A 26,662-nucleotide genomic window follows, 5' to 3' on the forward strand; every position below is an offset into this window, starting at 1 on the left:
AGTAACAATAACAGTCCCAAAAACTAAACTTTTACACTGAAAGTTAACAAGGGGAGCACCACTGCCACCAAAGACTCTCTCTTGTTTTATCCACAATCTTAAAAGGTGAGTTAGTTTTAGCATAGTGGGCAAACCACAAGCTCAACAGTCCTCTATACTTGGGCATATGTAATAACTGCCCAAGGCAAAAGTGCAGTTCATTTAACTGAAAAAAAGATAATGAAACTTGTTACGTGGTGATGCCTTTTCTGACATTCTTTGCAAAACATTTTACAAATAGCATCTAGAGGTGCTCCCCCATGGCAGCAGAAAGTGCCCCTTCCGCTTACCCCTCACCCTTTTACATTCATCTCTTTTCTACTTTCTTTGACTCGCTTGACCCCTTTTTTTGTTTATAAACATTTTTGCCCCAAATCGCCAATCAGTAGCATTGGTGTGTCTCCTTTTAACGTGTGAAGAAGGCCTATGTCTGCCATGATCTCTGTTTGCAACCACCTGTTGATTTATTTTGGCTGCCATCTTGGACATTTCTGGAAACAGGTGCAAGTCAGCTTCATATATCTTCCTACTTTCCAAGCCCTAAAGCAATTCTTTCAGCATATTTTAGAAGCAATTGAAGATCCTGCATAGCCAGGGGCGGCTTGCTATCACTGTAGCCTGTAGGCACACAATTGGTGCACAAAGCAACAACTCCCTGATTAAGATCTCAGCATTTTTGTTTTGCTGGTTTTAACCTAAAGAAAATAAGCTTATATAACATGACTATCACTAATAAAAAGGTCAGGTTCAAATCTGGATACTGCACAGTAACACCTGTAACAAGTATTGGGTTCTAAGTACTGTTTTACAGTGCAATAAAATACTAATAATATAATGATATTTTAAATAGTTTGGTGTTTTATAACTACAATGATCCACCATGTCCTAAAAAGATGCAGAGCAATGTGATTTTAATTGGGCAAATATTACAACTGAATACCAATATCAGCAGCAAAGTGTACTAAACCAAAAGCATTTTTAATATCTATTTTTACAAAAAGGGAACAAAAATCTATGCCGAAATATAACAAACACTATTTAAAAGTGAACCTAAACTCTAACAGCAAGCCCATTTCCAAATGAAAAATTGGGATAGTTGTAGTAAGGCAGCTAGGGGGATTGAACAGCAAAGACCAAACTTGAAGACAGTCCCATGTTTCTAAACTGTTTTGAACAAACGTACATATGGCAGATGTTAAAAGGCTAATACCAATACTACCGTAGTACTAGTATCTAGGCAGCCCAACTGACAATGGAGGTAGTGAAAGGTGACTCTTCTCTACTATTAGTTTCTGTGGCCTCTCCACTCTTAGCTTTGAGAAAACAATCAATTGCATGCAGCTAATAACTACAATAGTGTAAAACAGGAAGCTGGTATAAGCTTTTCGGCCCTATCACTGGCTTCTATCTAGACATTATCAGTACACTAGATAGGGTGTGGGATGTAATTTGAAAAAAAATGCTTAAGTAGCCTATGTTTCCAGCATGTTGATACCCCCCCCCCCCCATTCCATGACTAGAAAGAACACCAAGAGAATGTGTGAACAATACTTTTTCACAAGCGTATGCACAGTACTTTTGTTCTTTCATTCTGTTATATAGAAGCATGGAGGATAATTTGGACAACCCTAATTATCAACAAAGATCATTATTACTCTCTTGTGTCTTGTATCTCTTAAGAAACAACTGAAGTAAACAATATTTAAAATCAGCCTGGGAAAAACATTGTATTATATGTTTAGTCTTAAATCCCATGATCTTGCTCTGGTTGTTGGGGATTTTCTACAGTCTTTAATAGATCAGACAGGTAGGGGGTGTTGAAAGAAAAAAAATCAGACAGACGATACAGAGCTGACTTGTAACTCAAAGAAGTTACAGAACAGGGAGCACAGCATGCTTATCTATGGGTTTTCCCATAAACTCTATTGGGTTGATATCTTTAATGAATTAATTTACATGATGCAAAAAGAAATAATGCACAAATGATCAAAGAAAACCTATACAACACAACAAATAGATGGGAGATGAAACCTAATAAAAACAGTGTAAAGATTGTAAAGAAAAGGGGCTGATGGCTTATATCTAGGTTTTAAATTAATTATGATAGGACTGGTTGATAATTCTTTTGAACCATAAATGTATATGTTGTTAGGTACTTTAAAGAAGACAAAGGCATGTGTCCTGCTTTTAACATACTGTCTCCTAAAATCTATTAAAAAAAGTGCCCTATTGGAAAAATAAACCACATAATATTTCTTGTTTTACTTTATTTTGCAGTGGAAGAGCAGCTAATATTCAGTTTAGTGTCTGATACCATGACAAATCATGCACCTTTGCCCACCCATTCCTTGACATTATACTGACTGACAGCAGACTTAAGGCTGGATAGGGTTATATTCAAGAATTGACTTTTTTCAGACCTGTTATGCTTTGACATTTTGAACCCATGGGCCCGGATTTAATAAAGCTCTCCAAGGCTCAGCAAACCTGTAATGAATTTAATAAAGTAATTTGCTAGCAAATGTGTTGAATCCAAATCTATTCTAGATTTGCTGGATCACTCAGTTTCACTAATGAAAGTGTATCCTCTCCAGCATTGGAGAGCTCTAATAAATCAGCTCTATTGACTGTGTCTGTTTTAATTTCATTCTTAATTGTGTTTTTTTTACAGAACAATCTTCTAAGGGTGTTCTATGGTGTAGTTTTTGTATAAAAAATTGCTAACACATTTTAATTATTCCAGCCTCCATTTAGAGTTCATATTTTTTACTAAAAAAATCTTATTTATGTTTTCATAAAAACTTCCGCCCACTCACAAATACAAGTGACAGGAAAGGTGCCCCAAGACTGAACTTGTCCTAATTTTTAAGCAAAAAATAATTTCTCCTGTGCCCTTTAACATTCATAGCTGCCAAACTTATCAGCTTCAGCAATGAAAGTGTGGGCTTAAAAAAGAGCAACTTTTTTCTTCAATCAAGGAATTTACATTACTCTTGTGTTGCCAAAGGTTATTTATAATCTTTTGTAACAGCAGTACATTTAGTGTTTTGTAAACATCTCAACATTTGCAAATATTAGGATTTGTAAATAGGCACTAATACTGCTCAACTCCATTTTATGTGTTGTTTTCTAGTAAATAAGTGGGCTGCAATGGTAAAGCAGTAAAAAAGATTTTTTTTCTGCTGGTCTCTACATTTGTATTTCTGTTCCTCACAGTTACACAGTATGTTCATCAATCTTGGTTGATGACCCTGATTCCCCACGACCTCCCCACCATCCCAAATTCTCTTTCAGCGAGGTGAGAACTTGCACCTGGAGATTGGAGACAGGGGCTGGGCTGGAAGCTAGTGCTGCAGTAGCAAGGGTTCGGTTCAGTAGTGGGTTGGGTGGGTTAATGCTCGGTGGGTGAGTGGCCTTCCAGTATGCCTCTAAGTATTCAGCGAGGTGCTCACAGGCATCTTCCAATTGGTTCTCATCCAGGATGATGTCAAACATTTCCTGTAGACACATAAGCAATTATTAAAAGGGTTGAACATTATACATTTTGACTTTATGCATGTCAGTTAAAAGCTCAGTGATAGAACTTAATTAAAGCCTGGACACTTTCTTAGCACCATGCAAGGACATAACTATAGCAGAACTGCTAACTACTATGGCTCAGAGGTTAGCGCTCTGGCGCTAGGAGTTTGCAGGTTCTCACTATGTTTGTGTGGGTTTCCTCCCACATTCCAAAAAAAAACATGCAGTTAGGTTCACTGGCTTCTCTCCAAAATTGACCTTAGACTGTATTAGACAGATGTAGGGACATTAGGTTGTGAGCCCCTTTGAGGGACAGCTAGTGACATGACGATGGACTTTGTAAAGCGCTGCATAATATGTCAGCGCTATATTTCTAGAACACCAGGGGTGGCTCCTTAATGGTAGATATATCCTACCTGCTTTAGGTTAGAATCCCTCTGGAAAAAAAAGGTTCTGTTCTGCATAGTAATCCGAGAAATTTGTTTTGGTAATCTGCAGTGACCATTTTTGACTTTAGACTAGGAGGGAGTGATCTGGGTGGGCCTTCATATCCCACTGCAGTACAGCCCAGACTGACCTAACAGGTATGTTTGAGCCTTTCAGGAAGTAGGTGTCTCAATCTGAGAGTGAGCTTGGAACCAACAGCACGAAGAAGCTCCCTCTTCCAGGAGGACAGCCTACAGATACTAAAAACCTTGGCCACTTGTGACTACCAGGCGTAGCTCGCGTAACTGCTTGTGGTTGTGGACTGTTTAGTTACCTGTGGGACTTAATGCTGATCTAAGCATTTTGATGTTCACTCAATGTTGAGTGAAAGCTAATTAGTTTATGCGTGTGCCTAAATAAACAGACTTTATTGAAGCACTACAGTGTCCTGTGAGGTGCTAATCCCCTTAACTTCACAACTAGTGCTTGGATATTGGCAGGCACTGTAGTGGAGAAGAAGTTTTTCATATAATAAATGGAGGATCTCTTACAGCAGTTTGCCAGGGCTATAATACAACTGCAATAGAGTATGGTGGTGCAACAACAGATCACAGAGGCTCACCTCATTGCCTTGAGAGAAACCAGAAGACTGCAGCAGCATAACCTGCTATAGCCACTTAGCAACAAACCACTGAATCCCAGCTAGTGTCTTTGCAAGAGACTGCTGCAGCCCAGGAAGCCACTTCACAAGCAAAAACCTTGGCTGAAGCAGTGCAGCAGCTTGCGCCAGGATGGAATGAGTGGTGGTTACCCCTAGCAACCTATTGGATGATGTTGGCCTATTGGCCTTCCTCACTACATGTAAGAGGACAGCGGAGCAGGAAGGGTGGTCCCGTGATTACTGGGCTGGATAAGTAGCACCTTTCCTGTCTACAGATCTCTAGAAGGCATACTATGACCTTACTCCAGCTGATGATAAGGACTTTGACAAGCTAAAAGTGGAGATCCTAGCTTGTCTAAGTGTCACTAATGCAGTTTGTGCTGAGCGGGTGCATAGGTGGCGCTATAAAGGTAACCTTCCACGCAGGTCATAGATGCATGACCTTATCCAGATGTTCAAAAAATGGCTGCAACCTGATATCCTGATGGGGCCCCAGATGATAGGGCTGTGATGGATCAGTACCTGCTCTCCCTGCTGGTTGGTCTGTAGAGTGGGGTGAGTCATGGTAAGCCCCAGACAGCAGAGCAGCTGCTGGCGATGGTTGAAAGATAAACCACTACTGAGGGGCTACCCCTGCTGTGTAACTTGGAGTCGCCCCCATGTCGAGGGAGAGGCTGACATCCTCATGGAGCCTTGCAACTAGCACAAGGGAAACTGTCGGGGGCCAGTTGTACACTTGCTGGGGTATTGTATTTACTGCCATTACTACTATCAAACTATCACCAAGTACCTTTCCACCCCGAATTTAATCTTAAAGGACCCTGTTGGAGGTGTCATGCCTGGGGACACAAGAGCCCAGTGCCCTGCTCAGGGGGACTCTGTGCTGACCACTCTGGAGGCTGTTGCTGTTTGCTCGGCAAGTCTGTACTGCATGCCCTGTCTCTGTTGAGGAGCAGTTTAAGTACTAGCTATTTGTGAACCAAGTGCCAACCATGGCCCTTTTAGATTCAGAGAGTATGGTGACCCCTGTGCTCAGTGAGATTGGGGTCACTAGAAAGACTCTTGGGTTGTTTGCATCCATGAGGACACAAGAACATACCCAGTGGCTCCTGAATCCTTTACCAATGCCAGTGGTGTGGTCACCCATGAGGTTGGAGTGGTACGAAACCGGGTACACCCTGTAATTGTGGGACGTGACTTTTAAATATTTTGGGACTTGTGGGGAAAAATGAGTAACCAGGTAATTAACTTAAGGTCGAGCACTGAAAGTAGTGCCATCCCCTCCCCATCTCTGGACAATAATTCAAGATTCTGGGGCATATAGGTGATAATTGATCTGCCTAATGATGACGATGATGATAATGTTGATGTTAATGCCAATGTTGCTGTTAGTGGTAGTGTTAGTGTTAGTAATAACTGGGCCGATGAAAGGTTGTGTATGAAATAAGGGCAGAAGAGTCCTTGTCCCAAGGCGGAGCTTACCTCGGAGGTAGCGGGAAGGGAGGGCTCTTTCCTCTACAGGTCATGCTAAGGGCAGAGGATGAGGATGTTTCTTCCCAGTTTGTACAACCAGGAATAGATGTGACCAGAGGAGACTTTGGCTCAGCACAGTTGATCCCACTGTGATTCACGCAGGGAGCAGGTTACTGGTGTTAATGGGGTGCCTCAGGGGCATGGGCCTAATATAAGGTGGACGCACTTTGCACTAAATAATGATCTGTTCTAAAGTTAAGGTGGAGGTCGCTGAACAACTGTTGGTTTTCCAGCCTAACAGGCAAATGGTGCTAGATCTGGCCCACAATGATGCACTTGGGGGTCACCTGCAGGCACGAGTGATGGATCAGTTTTACTGGTCAAGTCTAAAGTCAGAAGTTAAATCTTACTGCACCTCTTGTCCTACCCGTCAGTTGACCGCACCAGCTTCCCACTTTCGCAGTCCCTTGGTACCCTTGCATACAGTATATATTCAAAGTACCATTTGAACAAATAGCCATGAACTTAGTGGGCCCCCTTTTGAAATTTGCATAAAGGGCACAAGTATATCCGGGTAATCCTAGATTATGCCACACACAACCCAGAGGCCATTCCCTTGAGAAATGCCGAGTCCAAAGCCATTGCTTGGGAGCTATTTCAGATGTTCCCAAGGGCATGGCTCCCCAGGGAAATACTTACCGTTCAGGGCACCCCGTTCATGTCAAGGGTAATTGCTGATTTGTGTAAGCTTTTCCAAATAAAATTTGAAAAAAGAGATGAAAACATGAATGTTAACATCTATACGTTTGGGACTTTTTCAATGGCATTAGAGATAATTATTAATGGTTTAAAAAATACAAAACCTATATTTACAATATGTTAAAACATCATATTTACTGGATACAGAGACAATTACCAAGAGGTGATAAGTTGGAATGCCACAATATCCGTGAAACCGTAATATAGCAAAAGCATATGAAAAGTATACATGAATCACATCTTCTGCAGATTACAAGTAAAGTCTAGTGGGTATGAGTGAAGCATCAACCTACACAACTGCTTCCTCAAGATGTTATGACAATATAGTCATCATGTATTCCAAAACAATATATCTCAAATCCCTTAAATACAGGCAAATTTGGCAGATAATCAACTAGTTGTAGTCAGTGGGAAATAATGTCTTGAAAGGTATCAATTCCTCAGCAGAAAAAGGGTTTCATTGCAAATACTATAAAACCCTGTTCTTTTCTTGCAAGAGTTACCTCCTGCAGATCCAAAGTAGCAGTCTTTTAAAAAAAAAGCATCTACGCACATCTGTTCATTCAGACATATTGCCTGGGAGAATAACGTTGATGCTTAGAAGGGTGGTACAAAAGGACAGGAAAAACTGGGGCTATTTACTTCCAGCACTGCTACTCACAATAAGAAAGGCTTCCACTGTTTTTTCCCCATTCAAGTTTGTATATGAGCACAGGTCTTAAGGGCTGCTAGATATTGTGAAAGAAGCATTGGAAAGTGAGGCTAGCCCTCACACAACTGTATTGGAACATGTTTCCCAAATGCAGGAAATAATTACAGGGGTAATGCCATTGGTTAGGGAACAATTTCTTAAGGCCCAAAGAAGCACAGAGTAAAGTGTATAATCGCTCTGCAAAGAAAAGACACATTAAGGTTGGAGACAGGATAGCTGTGCTCATTCCAACAGTGGAAAGCAAGTTCCTGGCATGGTGGCAAAGAAACATTGAAGTGGTAGAAAAAAATTGGTGAGGTAAATTATCAAGTGGACCAACCCGGGAAAGGGAATCTTTTCCAGGTCTACCATGTAAATTTACTAAAGCCTTGGAAAGTCATGGAATCCATATCAGCTGCAGCAAGTGCAGGATTTGAGCCTTCAGATGGTAGATGCGGAATTCATGTCCCCTCTTATCCCAAGCACAGCTTTAGCAGGTTGGGAAGTTCCTACAGTGGAACAAGGAGCTTTTCTCAGATATACCTGGGTTTGCTGATTTCATTGAACGTGACATTATTACTGAACCTAGAATAATAAAAGTATGTGTTAAACTCCATCGCATACCAGAAGCCCAACGGAAACTGTCTCAAAGGAAGCTAAACAGTTTCTAAATTCAATGCCTACCCCATGCCCTGGGTAGATGAAATAATCACCACCCTGGGCCTTATCAAAGGGTATTGGTAATTCCTTTAACCAAATCAGCCAGGGAAAAGACCACCTTCTCTACCCCAGAAGGTCATTTTCATTACAAAAGAATGCCCCTTGGGTTACAGATTGCTCCAGCCACATTCCAAGGGCAGTTGTTATGACTCTACAAGAAATAAACCTGTGTACTTGGATAACATTGTCATTTTCAGTAGAGACTGGGAGTTCCATCTGCCCAAAGTTCAGGTGGTGCTAAATTCACTGTGGAAAAGAGGGTTTACAGTGAATCCAAAGAAGTGCGCAACTGGAAACAGGAGGCAAGATCCCGTGGGTACATTCTGGGAAGGGGCTTGTCAAACCCCAGATATACAAAGTAGAGGTGATACAGAACAAAAAACACAAGTATGAGCATTGTGAGGGGGATATTATTGAAGATTTGTGCCCAACTTTATTTCTCTTTCAGCCCCTCTGACTGATCAGACTGACTGAAGGTTAGAAGTCAGGTTCTTTAGGGAAGAAAGAATCCAGGCAAATATTTTGAGACCAAAGCCAAATCACTTCAACTGTAGCCCCCCATGCAAACTGTAACTGTAACTCCCACTAAGCAAAACTGAATTGGATCATATAATCACAAATTCAGCTATACAGGGGTACTAGACAAGGGTGTCCCTTGTCACCTCTGTTATTTGTGATTGCATTAGCGCTGTTAATGGTTAATGATACTCTTCAACAGTTGTGGATTTTCATAGAAGGCAGAGTGTAGATAAAATATCTCTTTATGCAGATGATTTATTGTTTTATCTAGAAATAATGAGAAAAGACTGGAGTTTACTTGGCAAAAAGAGATATACAAATATAATATTTATATAACATTAGTACACATTTTGTGTACTGATTGCTTTGACTCTCTACCTATATACCTTAAGAAGCCTTCAGGCGAAACGCGTCGGGCTAGAGAAAACCGAGCCTCCTTACTACACTTGTTGCAACTCTTAGTCAGACAATTGATTGTCTAGTAAGCAAGGCATTTTCCTACTCATAGCGGTTCAGGGATGCCTTAGACTGAATGTCTTTTATATCACTTCTTTTTGTTTTTGTAATTTATCCCTATTGTTATTTGCACTTTAGATGTTATATAAATGATTATATTTGAATATCTCTTTTTGCCAAGTAAACCCCAGTCTTTTCTCATTATTTCTTCATTTTGACTTATGGGGTTGGCAGATCTATTACTGACAAGATAGTAAGAGTCACTTCCCCTACCCAGACTGTATTATTGTTTTATCTAGACAACACAGGTTCATCTTTACAGATGACCCCTGATTTAATCAAGCAATTTGGAAAGTTGTGTGGGTCAAGGATAATAAGAGAAAAAAATTCGGATTCAGATAGATCTAAATCCCTGCCAGATAGTATTAAACAATTAAAAATAGTTCTTGGATTGAAATACTTAGGAATACGAGTCTATAATAAGATAATGCATTATTTTTTACCAAATGTTAAAGCAGTGCTTGCTAAAGGAAAAGATACAAGGGAATGTGTGGTGTCTTTCATTATTAGCGACAGGGAAGGTCAGATGATTTGGTTGCTCCAGGCGGGGAAAGGTATTGGGTGCAGATTGTGTTCACTAAGAAGGATATTACCTTGTCACAGAAGTAGAGAATTATTTTTATTCTAACTATAGTTGCCACAAATGCAGGTACTCACCGGAGGGCACTGAGCAAGTTTATCTGCTGCCACCATCTGTACATTTAAATGCTTTGCTTGTGACTTTCCTCTTGATTTTATCAGCCTATGTAATACCTAAAAAAGTTTAAAAAAAGTCACATAAGAACCAGTATGATATAGTGTACTGTGATACAACAAAGGACAGGGTATAGAAAAGACAACTTAACCCTCCTCCCTCTCTATTATTCATACCAATACATAGACCAATGCATAGGTTTTTTTTCACAGTTTACACATGTGCTCAGTTTTAAAAGATTAGGGCGCAAAATTATGGAAGAAGGTGACTCAAGAATTGCTACCAATTTTCCACTGTAATGTCCCTTTTCTCCACTGACCACTGGATTCATCTAACTGCTCTACAGAAGTTTATAGTATTTTATTGTGTGCAGGCACCTCTGAATGTAAAGAAGAACAGAGTCACCGCCAATGGGCAACATCAGATTTTGGTACAATTCTGGGAATGGGAAGAGTTGGGTTATTTTATCTCAGTGGAGTTAGAGAAGCGTAATAACTGTACTTCATTTGAAAGTAAGTGTTGTGTGGTGTACTTTACTGCTCCTCCTTTTAATGAATTCAGACAGTTCTGACTTATGAGAGCAACACACTTTGTTCTTGAGATTTTTATCACTAAAATTTTAATTAAGAAGTGGAAATGTGCTTAAAGATATAATTATTGTATGTTGCCATGGCTTACCTGCTACTAAAAAACACTGTACAGCAAGTAAAGATATTACACAACAAAGCAATGAGGAGCGATAGAGGACAAACTGTTTTTCTCTAACTAACCAGCACCCAATAAACAATGAATAACAGATTTATAAGACATAGGCTTCCTAGTAATGTTTAAAGTGAACCTGTGCTCTACCCATTTAGGGCAAAAAAACATGTTTGTTTTAATGCCGCTTTACAGCTGCTTATATGTACTAACTTTCGCTCTGCTGCTTCTTGCACAGTTTTAATTTAAACTTTCCCACATAAGTGACGTGTTCCCAAATACGTGGAGGTTTTGGCCACTTCCAAAAATGATGAAATGGGCATCAGCAACACCAAGTAAAAATATAGGAAGCTGTGGGGGCTAGTATTATTGTGAAATTGTTACTTTTTTTTAGTCCTAGTGATTTTATTAATTTAAAGAGTGTATCACACAATTTTGGGGTTTTCCCAAAAGAGAAGCATCTACTGTAATTTTTTTTCAGCAAAAAAGTTCTTTACTACTAATACAATAGGTATAGTATAGTAAGAATTTATTCATTGAAAATACAATACAGTGTCCTCTGCAGAGATAATAAGCAACACTAAAATTGTCTCTACTTGTCAAACTTCACTTATATTGTTATTAAAGATAAAAATATATATGGCTGAGAATAAATAATAATTTACTTGAATGTACAAAATTAATTTTAACTTATGTCAAAGTGTTGTTGCAGGCAGCCTGTCAACAGCTATTTGATAAACACAGCTTCAGAAAGTCTTGTGACCACTTTCTGCAGCTCTTTTCATGCTACCTACTGTAACTCAGATGCCATGGAAAAGGGGCCATTTCCTTGATGAATGAAGAATATGTAATACACAATTACAACCTATTTGCCAATGTATACATTTTAAGCCCCCCTTAAGCTACTGGCCAACACTTATCTAATAAAAAATACTGACCTCTAAAATCCTATGGTACTCACTTTTGGAGAAGTAATCTTAATGTAGACAATAATGGGTGCCAGTGACGTCTTAGCAAGCTGGGCTGGGTGGTTGATTGTGTCAGCATCAAGAGCAACCAGTTGAAGGGTTCGAGCCAACTCAAAAATACGCTCAATCTCACTCTGTACTTCCGCTTTAATCGAGAAGCAGACAGAGTTAATTAGTAAAGAATAGAGCATAAACCAGAATGACAGTCAAAAGAATAGGTAACAGGTATTTAAAAGTGAATTCAAGATTGTACTTTGCTACTGTAAATTTTCAGGCTTAATAGTTACTACTTCGACAAAGCATTTAGTACCACAGTGAGTTACAACATTGGCACTACACTCTGACATCCACAAATAAAAAGGCTAAATCTACATCTCTTTCCTTGCAAGAAACTTATCACTGAAATGGTCATCTATTTTTTTTGGTGGTTACACTGAACAATAAATAACAATACATAAGGTTTGTTGATGCAGATATAAAAAATTAAAGGCAGACTAGGACTTCCCTACTTTGTTCCAGACTTACTATGAAGAAAAAAAAAGGCAATAAACTAAAATAAAAAGTCATTTGTTACATGCTTCAGTATCTCTTCTGTCCATTTTATTTCATTTCCCAACAACACACTCACATAATTATTTACAATATGCACAGTAAGGCTTCCATGATCATAAACAGGCAAAATACGCTTGTGTTTGCAAAACCCTGTACAGGCATTTATAGACAATTGTTCTGGCTTTTTAAACGCATTAAAAAGCTGTGTATGTTCTCTATTCAGCAAGCACGTCCCTGGCTTAAAAAATGCCTTTAAAATTCAGCAGCAAAAGCTCAAAAACCCTGCACAAATTTTTATTGTAGTAGTTAAATGCAAGTCTATGGAGGGTTTGCAAAATGACGCTAGAAACTATGTGGAGCTTCTGAACAAACTCTTGCCTAAATGCCTAAAGCCTGCACAAAAAAACAAACTCATTTGTTTTCAGTTAAACTTTTTTTTTTACAAGGCTTTTGTAAATGTTTGCAAGCTGTAAAAACACTTACAAAGGCTTGAAAAGTGGAGGTCTGAACATGCCCCTATCACCAGAAACGTAACACTATAATCTGTGGAATTCTGTAGAATGTTACTTTTTTTTTTACATAGTGGGACATTTCAATGAATCAAACTGACAAATTGTTGGGTTATAAAACAATAGGCAAATACATACTTTATAGTAGACCTAAATGCTAACTAAATGAAATGGTTTAATAAAGGGAAAGATAAGCAGATATGGCTGTGTCCCAGATTTAAAGCTTAGTAACAAGTAACTGGGCAGGTTATTGTTATATGCTTAAAGAAGGGCAATAGTTTATGATTGTTTGCTTAAGTATGCCTGCCTGATGATGCATTGTTTTCATTGGTGCATGCTTACCTTGTGCATTGGTGCATGCTTACCTGTTGATCTTTCCAAATATATATATATATATATATATATTGTATACTATCCTACACTCCCTTGAAAACTGCTGTGGAAAAAAGACTAGTACTTGGCTAAGCAAAATAGCTGGACACTTACCTAAGCTGGAACGTGTGTTAGATCTTTCCATAATATTGTGCTTGCTTGGATTATTCAGGACAGAACGTTTGGCAAGAGAGATGTCAGCAGTAACCCGGGTGATGGAGATTCTATAGAACAATTAAACCACAAAAGCAATTTTATCAAATTAGTAAGTGGAGTAATTGTTACTAAATATCCCTAGATTTTACCTACATTATATGCAAATTCCATTTTTGAATCATCCATTAATAGAAAGCCAATAAAGTGGACTTTTGAGGATACCAGGTACCTTTAAATTAAACCCTTTACAACAGTTACAATTGAAACATACTGTATCTATATCTATATCTACTGTATCTATGTAAATATAATTAACATTAAAAAAAATCAAAATACATCCTAATCAAAAAAGTTATATGTGTTACTATTTCATTACAATGACATGATACAGATTTGTTTAATAAAATCTGCAAATGGGAAACATATGGTAGTTATCAATGCAATTCCTTGTTAAACAAAATTTTGTGAAGATTTAATCCTAATACAAGTTCAGGTAAAATCACTAAAAAAGTTAAAACTTTCTATGGTGGCTACTCATGAGTAAATGAGACCAAACTAAGCCCTAGTTGTTTAAATTGTTTTTTTCAAAGACATTTATTTCAATGATTATGTTTGACTAATATATTAGTAACTGATCAAAAAAACAACCTGTGTTTTCTTTAAATATGCTAAAGTAATATACCCAGCTGACAAAAGCTATGGATTTGAAAACAGCAACTTTCAGAAAGTTGCTTTTTTAATAGCCGTTCTGGTAAGGTTCCTGGAGGCACCCTCAGCCATGAACAGAGTGTGCAACACCAATAGAGGTTGACACAAATAGAAGCTAACAATTGATACTGTCAAGTATCTGCCTGCCCTATTGCCTTACTGTATTTATTAGTGTCAGTCAAAAACAAAACACCCCACTTCAGGTCAAGCTAACTCTGTATCACATTCTTCACTCGTTTCTTCACTCCACACTAGGGCCTGTACATTCCCAGTTTTTGTTTGTCTGCCCTACAGACTGACCATGTCACCCAGGGTCTTCCTAAAGAGTCTGTTGGAGGTTATAATCTTACTACCAGGTAGGATGAGGTTGGAAGGTACAGAGATAACGTTAACAAAGTCCTTGGTATCATTAATAATGTTACAGCAAAATTTGGAATAAAACATATATATGAATATGTAAAGATTTCACAAATTTTAAAAACATAAAAGTGTGAAATTTTAAAAACATAAAACTTTTAAACAGTTTGAAAACAACTCAAGAAAAAACAGTCTATAAACTAATAAGGCTTTCCAGGAAACACTACAGTAGTACTTAAATTAGAAAGACAACTCACTTTGCAATGAGTCTTATATAATCTAGGCACGCATAAATTAGTTGGGTACAGCTTCTATATTTGCAGTATATAAATCTTAACAGATACAATTTTAGAACACTGTAAAGATTTCAGCAACAGCATAACCTACTACAATACAGATACGCATGGCAGCATACTAGGACAGGCTGTATGCCATGTATGCATTCTAACACAGACTACAGACATTTAACCCTTTAAGAAGCTATCAATGGCCAGCTGTTTTTAATGTAAAAATGGTAATTTCAAAGATCAATCAATGTCAAATCAAAGGTTTCAGTCCATGTCCAGCAGCTTACAAATTACATTACAGAGCTCTTTTAAATGTGTTTTTACTGCCTGGTAAGAGTATGTAAATACTTTACTGTGCATTATCTGGTCACTGAATATATTTAGGTTTTACTATACAGTAGCTTAATAAGGTGGACCTTAATTGCAACCTATAAACAACGTTCTAACATATTAGATTATATCAAAGTAAAAGGATAAGTCAAATCTATAGGTACAGTGTTACCCTTTCATATTACCTCATATCCTTTCAGTGAGGGCCCAACTAGAATGATTGGCCTCATTGAGGGAACAACATCATATGGAGGGATGTGTTCTGTCTGAAAGAGAAACAGTGGCTTGAAAAAATGTGCACAACTCTGCATTTTTATATACTGAACCTATATCTTGCAGATCAAGCCATATCAATTGTTCACAAACACTGTATAGCATGCTTTATGCAGTATACACAACAGCACAAGACAGGACAATTAAAAAAAGCCATTTAGTGGTTACACATTATTGTTACTTACTGACTTCTGCCTCTGTTTAGCTATATGTAGTCAGTGAAAGAATTGAAAGAAAAAACGGTGGCCATGGTTAATGTTACAGAAGATGAAAGAGATAGTAATGGGAAGTGTGGTGATAAAAGAGAAGAGAAAGGTAAAACAAAGAAAATAAATCATGTCTGTTATTGCAGTAATCACGGCAGCAAGGTGTACAGAAACATGCATTTATATATAAAGATTTACACACTTAAAGTGTAATTAACTAGAATAATATACCTATTATATACATATTATAGCTGCCTATTTCTTCTTGATATTACCCTTCCAGAATTTGCACTCATGGTTTAGATTAGAAGAAGAAAGAAAGGCAAACTCTTTAAAGCGTACCTCAAAATTTTCACTTTACATAAAAGGGTGGACAACCTTTTTATGTAAGGTACAAATTCTGTTGTTTTTTATTTTTTTAGGTGCAACACCCTGTTTTTTTTTTTGTTTTTTTTTATAAAGGGTGCAGCACCACCCCCTAATTATTGATCACCTAGGCCAGAGGTCAGCAAACTAGGCCATTTCAGGGGTAGGCAGGAGCACACTAGGCTGGATTCTCTCTCGAGTCCCATTCTAATGGCTCCCCCACCACCAGGAACGCCCCCTGAAGGGAAATCCCTTTCCTCCGCAATGCATACGGAGAGGGGTGAAATGTTCCCTATTTACCCCGGCTCAAGAGGCACATGCGGCTCGGGTAGTTTCCAGCTCCGCTGCAGGTTGCCGGCCGGGATTAGGCTGGATTGGCCTGGGGCTGTTAGGCCAGAACAAACTACCAGCTAGGCCGTATCTGGCCTAAAGGCTGGAGTTTGCCAACCTCTGGCCTAGGCGACCGAGAATGAATGGGAGCGCAAAGCCTCCTGGGATGCCTACATCTGACATCCCGGGGAGACTCTTGGAGCATCTCGGGCATGCACAGAAGAACCGTTTTTGTGGGGGAAAAATATGTGCCGATCTTACACATGCGCAATGAGATCAGCAATTTTTTTTTCATCCTACGTCACCCAATCTTGCACCTGGGTCAGATGATATAGGATGAAGAACCTGGAAGAAGAGATGAAGATGGAGGCGTCCAGAGTGCTGGCTCTGGGATGGATGCAGTGACGACGCAGGACCTGAATCAGGACTCCCCCACATGGATCAGACTGGATTGAAGGTAAGTGTATTTTTTTGGGCAGCTTTTAGTTTAGTTCCTTTTTAATGGTTCTCTATCATTTTAGATGACAGTTTGGAACAATGGCTGCACAGACAGGCTTCCTGAGAGGAGAGGGAAGGGGTGAGCATGAGGTGCCCCAATGTGTTGTTGTACAATAGCAGTCAATAAGTAGACCAACACAGCAGTTCAGTTCACTATAAACTTCCTCAACCAGATTATGGGATTTTTGCTGAAGAAGATCATTAACAATCATTGCCTGAGGACGTTCATTCATTCCCGGCACATGGAAGGGAAGCCGGGATTGCTGGGTATCCCTGGCAATGAATGCTGAGCTGCAAAATCTGACAGGTGAGCAACGATCAGGCAGGTAAGAACAGTTATTGCAGAAGGGACTGTCCCTTTCTGCAATAAAAGCCTGCCTGATCGCCAACTGTTCAAAGTGGTATTTAACCACCACCAATAAAATCTGTGTTTAACATCCCAAAATCAGAGCTGAAATGAGCTTGAAAGGCTTCAGCAAAGTTATTTTAGGCTTTGCAAATGCTTGCTAAAAACACTAATCTTACACTCCTAAATCTCCCATAACCTAGCCTTCTACATTTTCCTCTGTAATACCATCATATAAATGGAAAGAATTGAATGGAACAGGATGTGAAGCTAATATATATATATATATACATACACACAAACACACATATACATACTACTTGTCGCTTTTGTTATTGCACACTCACAAGCATGTATTAACAGAGAAGCACAAAAGTACAGAAATTGGGCGAATACAGTATATAAAAAAGTAATGCTTACACAAAAAAGCAAGCACATCAACATTAGCTCGTCTTCACTTAGTATTATGTCTTTAGTCAACATACAATCCTTGAATAATGGATAATATTAGTAATACTACTACACTGGGAGGAGGTTTTACCTTTTTAAAGAAAGGGACACGTTTGGTACTAGCTGGGGGGGTTGTTACGCTCCCCGTACTGCTGTGTGGGGTGTGATGAGCACCCTGTGGCTCTGTTTCATCATATTCTAAATCAACAGCTTCTAGATCATAAGCTAAGGGGGATTCCAGGGGACCTGGGGAGGAGGATGTGGGAAAGGCAGGGTAGTGGGTGATGGAGGGAAGTAGAAAGAGATGTAAGAGAAGAAAGACAAAATATATCAGTATAGGAAAAAGACAAAGTAGGGGGGTGGAATAAACAACAGTAAGATAAGATAATTCAGACAAAATAGGAAATAAAAGAATTAATAGGAGGGTCAAAAAAAGAGAAGTTGGTAAATATACAATGACAAACTGCAGGTGAAAAAAAAACTATTGAAAGGTACAAAAAAAAAACAAGAAAATGTAATAATTATAGGACGATATATATGAAAACTGAGTAATGACTGGTGGGAAAGGGGATCTGAAGATTAGTTTTGGCTTGGTTTCTTCACCTGAAAAAAAAAACTCTAAAAGAGAACTTTTCTGCACACGTCTAATGTTCTTTTTCTGATTCTGGGTTTGCGCATCCAGACACCTAAGGACTGCCTCCTCTCTAACAATAAAATCTTTCCAAAAACTCAACTTTTCCATCTTAGTAAATTGTAAAACAAAAAATCAGTCTAAAAGGTAGTTTTGACATAAATAGGCAGTTTAAGGTAAGAGTCAATAGCCAGGTTCACCTGGGTAATCCAAGATAATACAAATAGAGTGGTTGTGTGCCAAAGTCTTTTACGTCCAAAAATTGGGCTATACCAGAGAAAATAAGGGAAAGAAAAAGCAGGCTTTGTTATGGGGTCCCTGCTTTGTTATGGGGTCAGCTGCTGCCGGTTAGCCTTTTACCACTATACCACAACGTTCTTTACTAATATAACCCACTCATTGGAAATCTATCTGCAGTCTTTTAAATACACTTCAGAACATCCACTAAATACAGATTTCACTATTTCAAGAACTTATGTATCATGTATATCTCACAGTACTGTACGTGTACACGCAACATTTATAACGCCCTTTTGAATTGTACAATTTTCTAATTATCAATATCTCAAAACCAATTATATGATCCTCAAAAGATAACTTGCTTCCACACCATAAGAAACCGTTATATTTGAAGAGATTTAGATTACACTATCACGCCAATAACTATCATACATCATGACTGGCATCCAAACTGTTTGATTGGAATATTCATCTTGGACCAATTAGCAACATACTATTTTCTTCAAATTGGTTTAACATTCACATTGTCAACATGTCTCATAATCTGCAGAGGAAGCACATAGGTGCGAAACGTGTCGGAAAGGGACCCACTATGTGACCTTCTGCTTCCACAAAAGTTTGTCAACCCTAATAACTACATAGAACTATGTGAATGGATTGAATATTCCACACATCCCTATGTTGTTTTACCTAAATGTATTTATTATAATTCACAAAATAAAATTAAAATTAAGTTACTATTGTTTTTACACATAACTACAAATTGGTGCCTTAAAAAAGCCTGTTTTTTTCTCTTCCCTTATCGTCTTCAGTTTGAAGATGGACTGGAATTATTGCAAGTATGAATATCTTTTTTCCTTTTTCCCACCCTTTTCATGCAAGTAACTCCTGGAAACTAACTAGAAATAACAAAGAGGTTGGAAGAACAGAATTATGTCAATAAAACTGATATTGTGCACTGGAGGCCAAGAATTTTACAGCTCAACTGTGCTGAGGAATTTAGCCACATCTATCTGTAATGCTTCAGAGATGAGACTTTTTGGAATTATGGTGCATGCTACCCATAACCCTGCTGCAAATGGGTGGAATGAATCTCACATTTTTGGGGAACAGAAAACCTGCATCTGGTAGAACATCTGGATAACTTTAACTTAATTGTAATATTCTGGGGGTAGCATTAAAATACCTCAAGAAACTTGTTTAAAAGCCTTTTTTCTTTCACGGTCCTGTCTATGAAGGGCAAGGTGTCTATCTAAACAGGACAAAATTGCACAAGAGTTCAAGTCATGTTCAAATAAAAACTAGAAGAAACCTTTAGCACAGATGGTCAAAAAAAACATGGTTCCTTTTGGAAATAACAGTATAGTTTCACCACTGCAAGAGCTTGAAGCTCCAAAACTTTGACAACCATGGTATTGCTAACAAACGGGCCACCTTTAGGAATAACAGCCAGAGACATATTGGGTTGTTTGGCTTAAAAGGAGCAGCAACTGGAGCAGAAGCCGTACCTTGATAGAATGGTATGCAAGGTCTGGCACTACTGAAACAAAAGCAAAGAAAATCTACTAGAGAATAGATGGTTCTGTTAGTGGAATTGTTCCTTGCCTTGAGAAGATTGCCAAAATCCTAAGGTGACATTTTCTGGCATTTAATCTCCATTCCAACAAATAGAATTTATTCACGTTCAGATGACACAGACTTATTTGCTAAAAAAAATCTTGTTTGAGGAGCAGAGAAAGTGGAGATTTCACTTCTACTGAAACTGTAGATGGCTTTATCAAAGTCAAGTGGTTTATGTCCTTTCTAGGACGATAGTGTTGCTGGACATAAGGACGTTTTACATAATTCTTATCTGCTGGTCTCATTTCTTACCAATGAGTGCATTGGACCTCAAGCTTGCCCATTAGAATGTGTTTCTACAAAAGAGATTGGACAGACATTGTTTAAGATCATCCTATGCCTTGTTGATAAAATCCTAAAAAGAGCTCAGTCAGAACTCCTCAAACTAGAACCAGATAAGATCCTATCAGGAACAGAGAAGCTGCTATTGTAACATGGATTTAAAGGGCAATACTGAATTGTACTTATGTGGGGTATGAGATCATCCTTTCATCTTGGAGACTGACTAGATTGGTTCCCCCATGCCAAACCCTTTAGGACATAAGAAAGAGGAATTCTATGCTTATAAATCAACTTGTTCCAAAAGTTGATAAAATTAGTCTGACACATTTGAAGGATCTTTCTGGTCTGCTTAAAACGCTGTTAATCTTTTTGGGAGGTAAGGCACCTCACCCTTTAATGTATTAACCAGCACTTCTAAAGTCTTGAATTCATGAGATGACACATTGAAAAAAATTAACTAGCCATTATCCAAACTGGGTTACCTCCTGCAACACTAGATATCCATAAAGCATCAACATTTTTTAAGATTTCACAACTAAGAAAACATTGTCTAGATAATGTTAAATCTCCCCCCCCCCCCCCAAAGAGTCAATATGAGCTAAAATCAAAACAGTACTTGAAGGGGGTTTTTAAGGTTATAACTGCGCTAAAGGGTTATCAATGAAACTAAAAATGAAAATCTAGCAAAATCTTTTGTACGTTATACTACAAACTTTTGCAAAGCAGAGCTAGCCTAGCAATATGTGGATAGGCATCTGTAGAAGGATTTTGATGGCTATAATTTAACTCACACATTTTTCTTTAAATAAAGCACTATCATAGACCTAACAAAGCTGAACTAATATACTGTATAGGATCCAGAAGGTTTACAATGAGATATATATCTGAACAGTTCCAAAAACCTCCTTCCCCCAGAAGTTCACAAGTATCCACTGTAGTCATTGAGGATGCCTACTTACATGTACCTATCCATTCAGATGACCAAAAGCGGCTGAGGTGTGTGATGAATAAAGGACACACACAACACTTATAATTTCAGGCCACTTCCATTTGGGCTGGCACCGTGCATCTTCATGAAAATCATGGCACCATTCATGGAACCAGGAAATCTGCATTTTCCCTTGCCCCTCATCCTCTCAAACAAGACAAGAGGGAATCAAAACCAAGAATGTCCAGGAACTAGCAGAGCCAATGCTGGCTTGGGCAGAAATAAATTTCAAATCAATCCCAAAAGTCCACATATTAGGGAAAGAAAAGATCAAAATAAACCCTGCACTTAAGCCTGCACAGGGTCTAGCAGGGAGAATGGGTGTTATGTCTAGATTCCAATATTAAAAAACAAACAAGGCCTCCCACAAATGGATTTGTTCACCACCTACCAGAATGCGGGCCAAAAGGCTTTCTTCTGCTTGGAATCAACAGGACATATCCATTAGGTATAAGAAATATACTAATATATAGGTATTTCTTAGGAAAAAGTACTGGAACGATCAGCATGAAACCTTGCAGAATAATCCTTGTGATCTCTTACTGGCGTAGGAGTAGAAAGTGTTTCTCAATTATCAGGGGTCTAGAAGATGCAGGTATATTTTACTGATCAAGACCTAAAGTCCGCTACAAGTCCGTAGTGGTTCATCCACATCCCAAAGAACGTCTCTGGGTTTTCACAAAAAAACAGGATATCATGCTTCCCTTCCTTGGTTTTCCAAGTTCCTTGGTTCCTCTTCACCTAAGGATTTTCATTTTAGGACTTAAGACGTTAGAGGGTGAATTCTGCATTACAAGGAATTGTCTAAATTTTTTAGAAGATCCATTGAAATCTTCATACTATTTAAAGGCCCTCAAAAGGTTATAGAGCCAGCAAACCTGGATGACAGATGAATTTGACTAGTAATTTATCTTAATATTGAGGCAGCAGGAAGAGAATGCCGCTTCACATCAAAGCCCATTCTACAAGATCCCTATCAGAATCCCGGGCTGAAAGAACAGATATGCAGAGCTGCTACTTTTAACACCATGTATACTTTCATGAAGCACTTTAGAAGAAACCTCCTATCAAGCCAAACCAGGCCTTCGGAAGGAAGGTTCCATCCCACCTCCAGGTTTATCTTTCCTTTTGGAAACCAAAGTTGTTACCCAATAACTCTTACAAAACTCTCTGTGTTGCCTACTGGTGAGTGCAGCCATCTCTGAAGTGAACCATCCTGGAAGACTGGAGGAAAAGGAGTTATCAGGTAATAACTTTGTTTTTTTGGAAACTTTGCTTGAACCAATGTTACTTTTCAACATAGTATATATGACCTCTAATGAATACTAATTACTTTATTTCACAATTCACTTTTAACGTGAAAAATCCCCTATTAAAAGAATGTTCTGAGAACATTGTCTTAAACATTTTCAAGACTTTGAAAATGTCAAAATGTTATCATCACTGGGTATACCACACTTACACTTACACAATACAACAGATGATAAAACCAAGGAGCAAAACATAATTTGTCTAACGGAGCAGTGCCACCAGCTTATATATGTGTAGGAAAAATAACAAGGGTTTTCAGCTATTTTCATTATTATTATTAAGTTTGGGGACAATACAGTGCTCAGAAGCACTAAAAACTTAAATTTGATTGAAGGTCACCCAAAAAAAATTGATATCAATTATTAAAATAAATCACATTTTTGGACATCCACTTAAATGTGCACCTAAACTATAGATACATCTTGCAATGGTGTCCACTATGTGTTTTATGGTGTCCACTATGTAAATATTAGTTCACAAAAATAGGGTAAGATAGCATGTGATGTGCTACCTATAAACACAAGGACAATCAGATTCCTCACCTGTAGCTGGTGGGGTTGGTCTCCGTGTACCACTGACTACATCACCTAAACTACTGGAGTTTCCAATGGATTTACTGCAAGGGAAGATAAGGACATGAGGAAATAGTAAGGCAGTGAAGGACAACACATTGGAAAAGGGAAACACATCACTAGCAAAGTGGTGGAAGAAAAGTTACATAACTCTAATAATGAGATTGTACTTCAGTCACCTGTTACTAAGTCGGCTTTGTCGCATCTTCTGTTCTTGCAACATTCTCATGTGTTCCAGCTTAACAGGGCTGGGAATGAAACCCACCTCACAGCCTTCCCGAACGGCTCGTCCAATCCACCAGTCATTGTTATATTTCTAGACATAGTTTTAAAGAGAGATGAAAGTTGAGAAATAAGTAATGGTGTTGGATATGATAAGAACTAATTTCTTTGAAGCCATATACTAATAAAGTTCAGTTACATCTTTGTCGAAAGAAAATCAAAATGGCTTCCATCTATCCTTCAGCTTCCTTTCTTCTACACAGACCCCTGAGGCTGGGCTGTGCTTATATTCATCCTGCTACAGTGTTTAAGCACAGCTCTAGGGGTGACTTGGAGATTTGTCTCATTACAGCCATCTACTTTCAGATGACTGTTGACAGAGATGAGAGGCCTGATTTATTAAAGATCTCCAAGACTAGAAAAGAGACTATCATGGGAGAGCCTGGGTGTTCCAGCAAACATGAAATGGATCTTGTTCAGAACTTAAAATATTTGCCAATGATTTTTAAGAAAACTATTCCCGGTTTGTTGGATCTCCCAGGTTCTCTCATGATAGTCTACAGTAGTCCAGTCCAATCTTGTAGAGCTTTATACTGACCCATAGAGCCAGTATATCATTGCCACCACTCTGTATCATAATATTAGATACAGGTTTTGTAAAAATACATTTATTGTACATAGTATTATGTTTTAGTCATGTCCTTCCTGTTAAAATTAAAATAACCTCATGAACTTTCAGTTACAGGAAAAAAAAAAACATGGCCTGTTTTGTTTGATGCTTTTTTCCCAGTAAAGTATGAAAAAGTGTTTTTCTTAAACAGTAGCAAGATAAATACAATGATAAAAAAATATTTAACAAGATTGTCCACAATAGTCACAAAAGTACAAACTAAATGTAACACTAAAAGTCCCAATGATGTAAAATGTGTTATCTAAGAATGTATCCAAATGTATACAAGCCACTGCTGTCACCAGAACAGGTAAGACGAACTATCACCACAATTTATTGACTGCTTTCATCTACTTCAAATACCACACTGAATCATCATAAAATGATGTGCTATTCGCAGCATATTAGTAAAGCCAGCTTGTAGGGATTTTAATATGCAGCCTCTAGAACACAAACTTTCCAGGTCTAAAATTACTCGTTGAAGTATTGGATCGCCTTCAACAGGAAGACAGTGGATACACGGTATTATAGAGTCCAGCTTGGACGTGGCCCTGACTGCCTCTCTCTCTCCCACTCTCTCTTTCCCTCTCTATTCAGTAAACAGCATGAAATCCATGCACTAATCAGTAAACAACATTACGTGCATTTAACATAAATGTCACTTTTCAAAATGTTTATTTTTTAAAGTGTAATATTCAGTGAAGTTTCATTTAAAAGCTAAAATGAAGGAAGTCAGCAATGGCAGAAAATAACACATACCAGAAATAGAACAAAATGAATATATGACTACTTGTTGGAGCACTATTGAGCCATTTCTATTATAAAAACACATCCTGGCAAGCCTGACTTCCAGGAATAATTTAAAAAACAGAAATACATAGAACTGATTCATAAATTATATTTTAGCAGTGTAGTTTCAACAGGATCCTGCACATTCCAAACAAGATTCACTGTAATGTTTATATGTATATGTAAACATCTTATTTAAATGTATAAATAGGATTTACAAAAGGAAATAATTCCCCTAACAGCTCACATAGAGGTCAAATGTCATATCCCTAGGATATTACACAATGAGGGGTCAGGTACAAAGGAGAGATCAGTAAGTCCTTAGTATAAGGAACACGAAAACTAGGGAGTTGCTGGTTACTTAGTAAATCAATAAAAACATCCAACCTTTATTGACATATGTTGAAAACAGTCCACAATTAGGACTTATACTATTGAAAATTCACATAAGAAACACGTACAAAGGTTAACTTCCATTTATACCATGATCATAGTCATATGATAGTGGACATACAGCTTCTTCAGGGGATTAATAACACGACAATAGTATACAACAAATTAAAGTTCAAAAAAACACGTCAGTACTACTAATAATGATGATAATAATAAAGATATATATATAATAAAATATTTTACCCTTGGCAGAGATAATACGTAATAATTGAATACCAACAAAATTCACATAATCTTCCCCTATTTTTGTTTGTTTTTAAAGCTGAGCTTCACCCATTTCTTCCTGGATATCTCAGTTTTTATGTATTATCTCTACCAAGGGTAAAATATTTAATCATATACAAATCTTTATTATTAAATTCATTATTAATATTATTAATGGTACTGACATTGTTTTTTGAACTTTAATTGTAACTTTACATTAACTTTAAAAGGTTGTATACAGTACTATACTGTCTAGAGGAAATACATTTGGGATTTTGGTAGATCATAGACTTGCAAATAGAACAACATGCAATGCCAAGCTGCATTTTCCAAAGCCAGCAAAGTACTTCCTTGTATTATAAGAGGAATAGACTGCAGAGATGGAGACATAATCCTGCCCCCCTGTACAAAGCATTGGTCAGACCATATCTGTAATATGAAGTCCAGTTTTGGGCACCAGTTCACAAAAAGGACATTGTTGATTTGGAGGGAGTGCAGAGAAGGCCAACTAAACTAATAAAAGGAATGGAGGAGCTCAGCTATGAGGAGAGATTAGCTGAACTGAATCTATTCTCCCTTGAGAAGAGACGTTTAAGGGGGGATATGATCACCCTGTATAAATATATAAATGGTCAATATTGAGAACTCTCTTCCCAATTTTTCACTTTGAGATCATTACAAAGAACAAGAGGGAACTCTTTGCATCTGGAGGAAAAGAAGTTTAAACTCTGGATAAGGAAGGGATCCTTAACTGTAAGGTCTGTAAAAATGTGGAATTAGCGCCCTCAGGAAGTAGTTACAGTAGCTTGATGCATTTAACGGAGTATTAAAGTTTTAAAGTAAGGACAACAGAGACTGCTGATCCGAGGAACATCGATTGCTTCATGGGACCAGGAAGGATTTTTTTTCCCTGTTGGAGCTAATTGTACCAGGACCAACTATGTCCATAGGGTTTTTAACTGAGATATGGTATTTCCCCAGTGGTTGATTTTGATGGACTTATGTATTTTTTCAACCTAACTATGTAACTTGTTGTGTTATCATATCATATCATATCGGGAAACATATGACACAAGCCTGATTATGATGATGGGGTAAATAGAATTTACCTTTGTACATGTTTCTTATGTTAATTTTCAATGATGTAAGTCCTAATTGTTGATTGTTTTTATTATTTGTAAATAAAAGTTGGATGTTTTAAAATGTTTACTAAGTAGCCAGAAACTCCCTAATTTTCTATTTCTTTGTGTTTTTTA

General features: G+C 37.9%; 1 protein-coding gene across 1 annotated transcript in view; it reads right to left on the bottom strand.

Moving 5' to 3' along the window:
* Positions 1-1,807: 1,807 nt before the first annotated feature.
* Positions 1,808-26,662, bottom strand: part of CACNB1 (calcium voltage-gated channel auxiliary subunit beta 1) — a 65,161-nt gene continuing 40,306 nt past the window's right edge. Inside the window, exons 5-13 of the mRNA XM_072413696.1 lie at positions 23,248-23,384; positions 23,039-23,112; positions 17,516-17,670; positions 15,141-15,221; positions 15,022-15,053; positions 13,232-13,341; positions 11,678-11,829; positions 9,981-10,076; positions 1,808-3,537 (exon numbers count right to left, since the gene is read on the bottom strand). Of these exons, the coding sequence (XP_072269797.1) occupies positions 3,256-3,537; positions 9,981-10,076; positions 11,678-11,829; positions 13,232-13,341; positions 15,022-15,053; positions 15,141-15,221; positions 17,516-17,670; positions 23,039-23,112; positions 23,248-23,384 (1,119 nt within the window). The 3' untranslated portion in view covers positions 1,808-3,255. The remainder of the gene's footprint in view (positions 3,538-9,980; positions 10,077-11,677; positions 11,830-13,231; positions 13,342-15,021; positions 15,054-15,140; positions 15,222-17,515; positions 17,671-23,038; positions 23,113-23,247; positions 23,385-26,662) is intronic.

Source organism: Pyxicephalus adspersus, chromosome 6 (assembly GCF_032062135.1).
Source record: "Pyxicephalus adspersus chromosome 6, UCB_Pads_2.0, whole genome shotgun sequence".
Classification (NCBI taxonomy): Eukaryota; Metazoa; Chordata; class Amphibia; order Anura; family Pyxicephalidae; genus Pyxicephalus; species Pyxicephalus adspersus.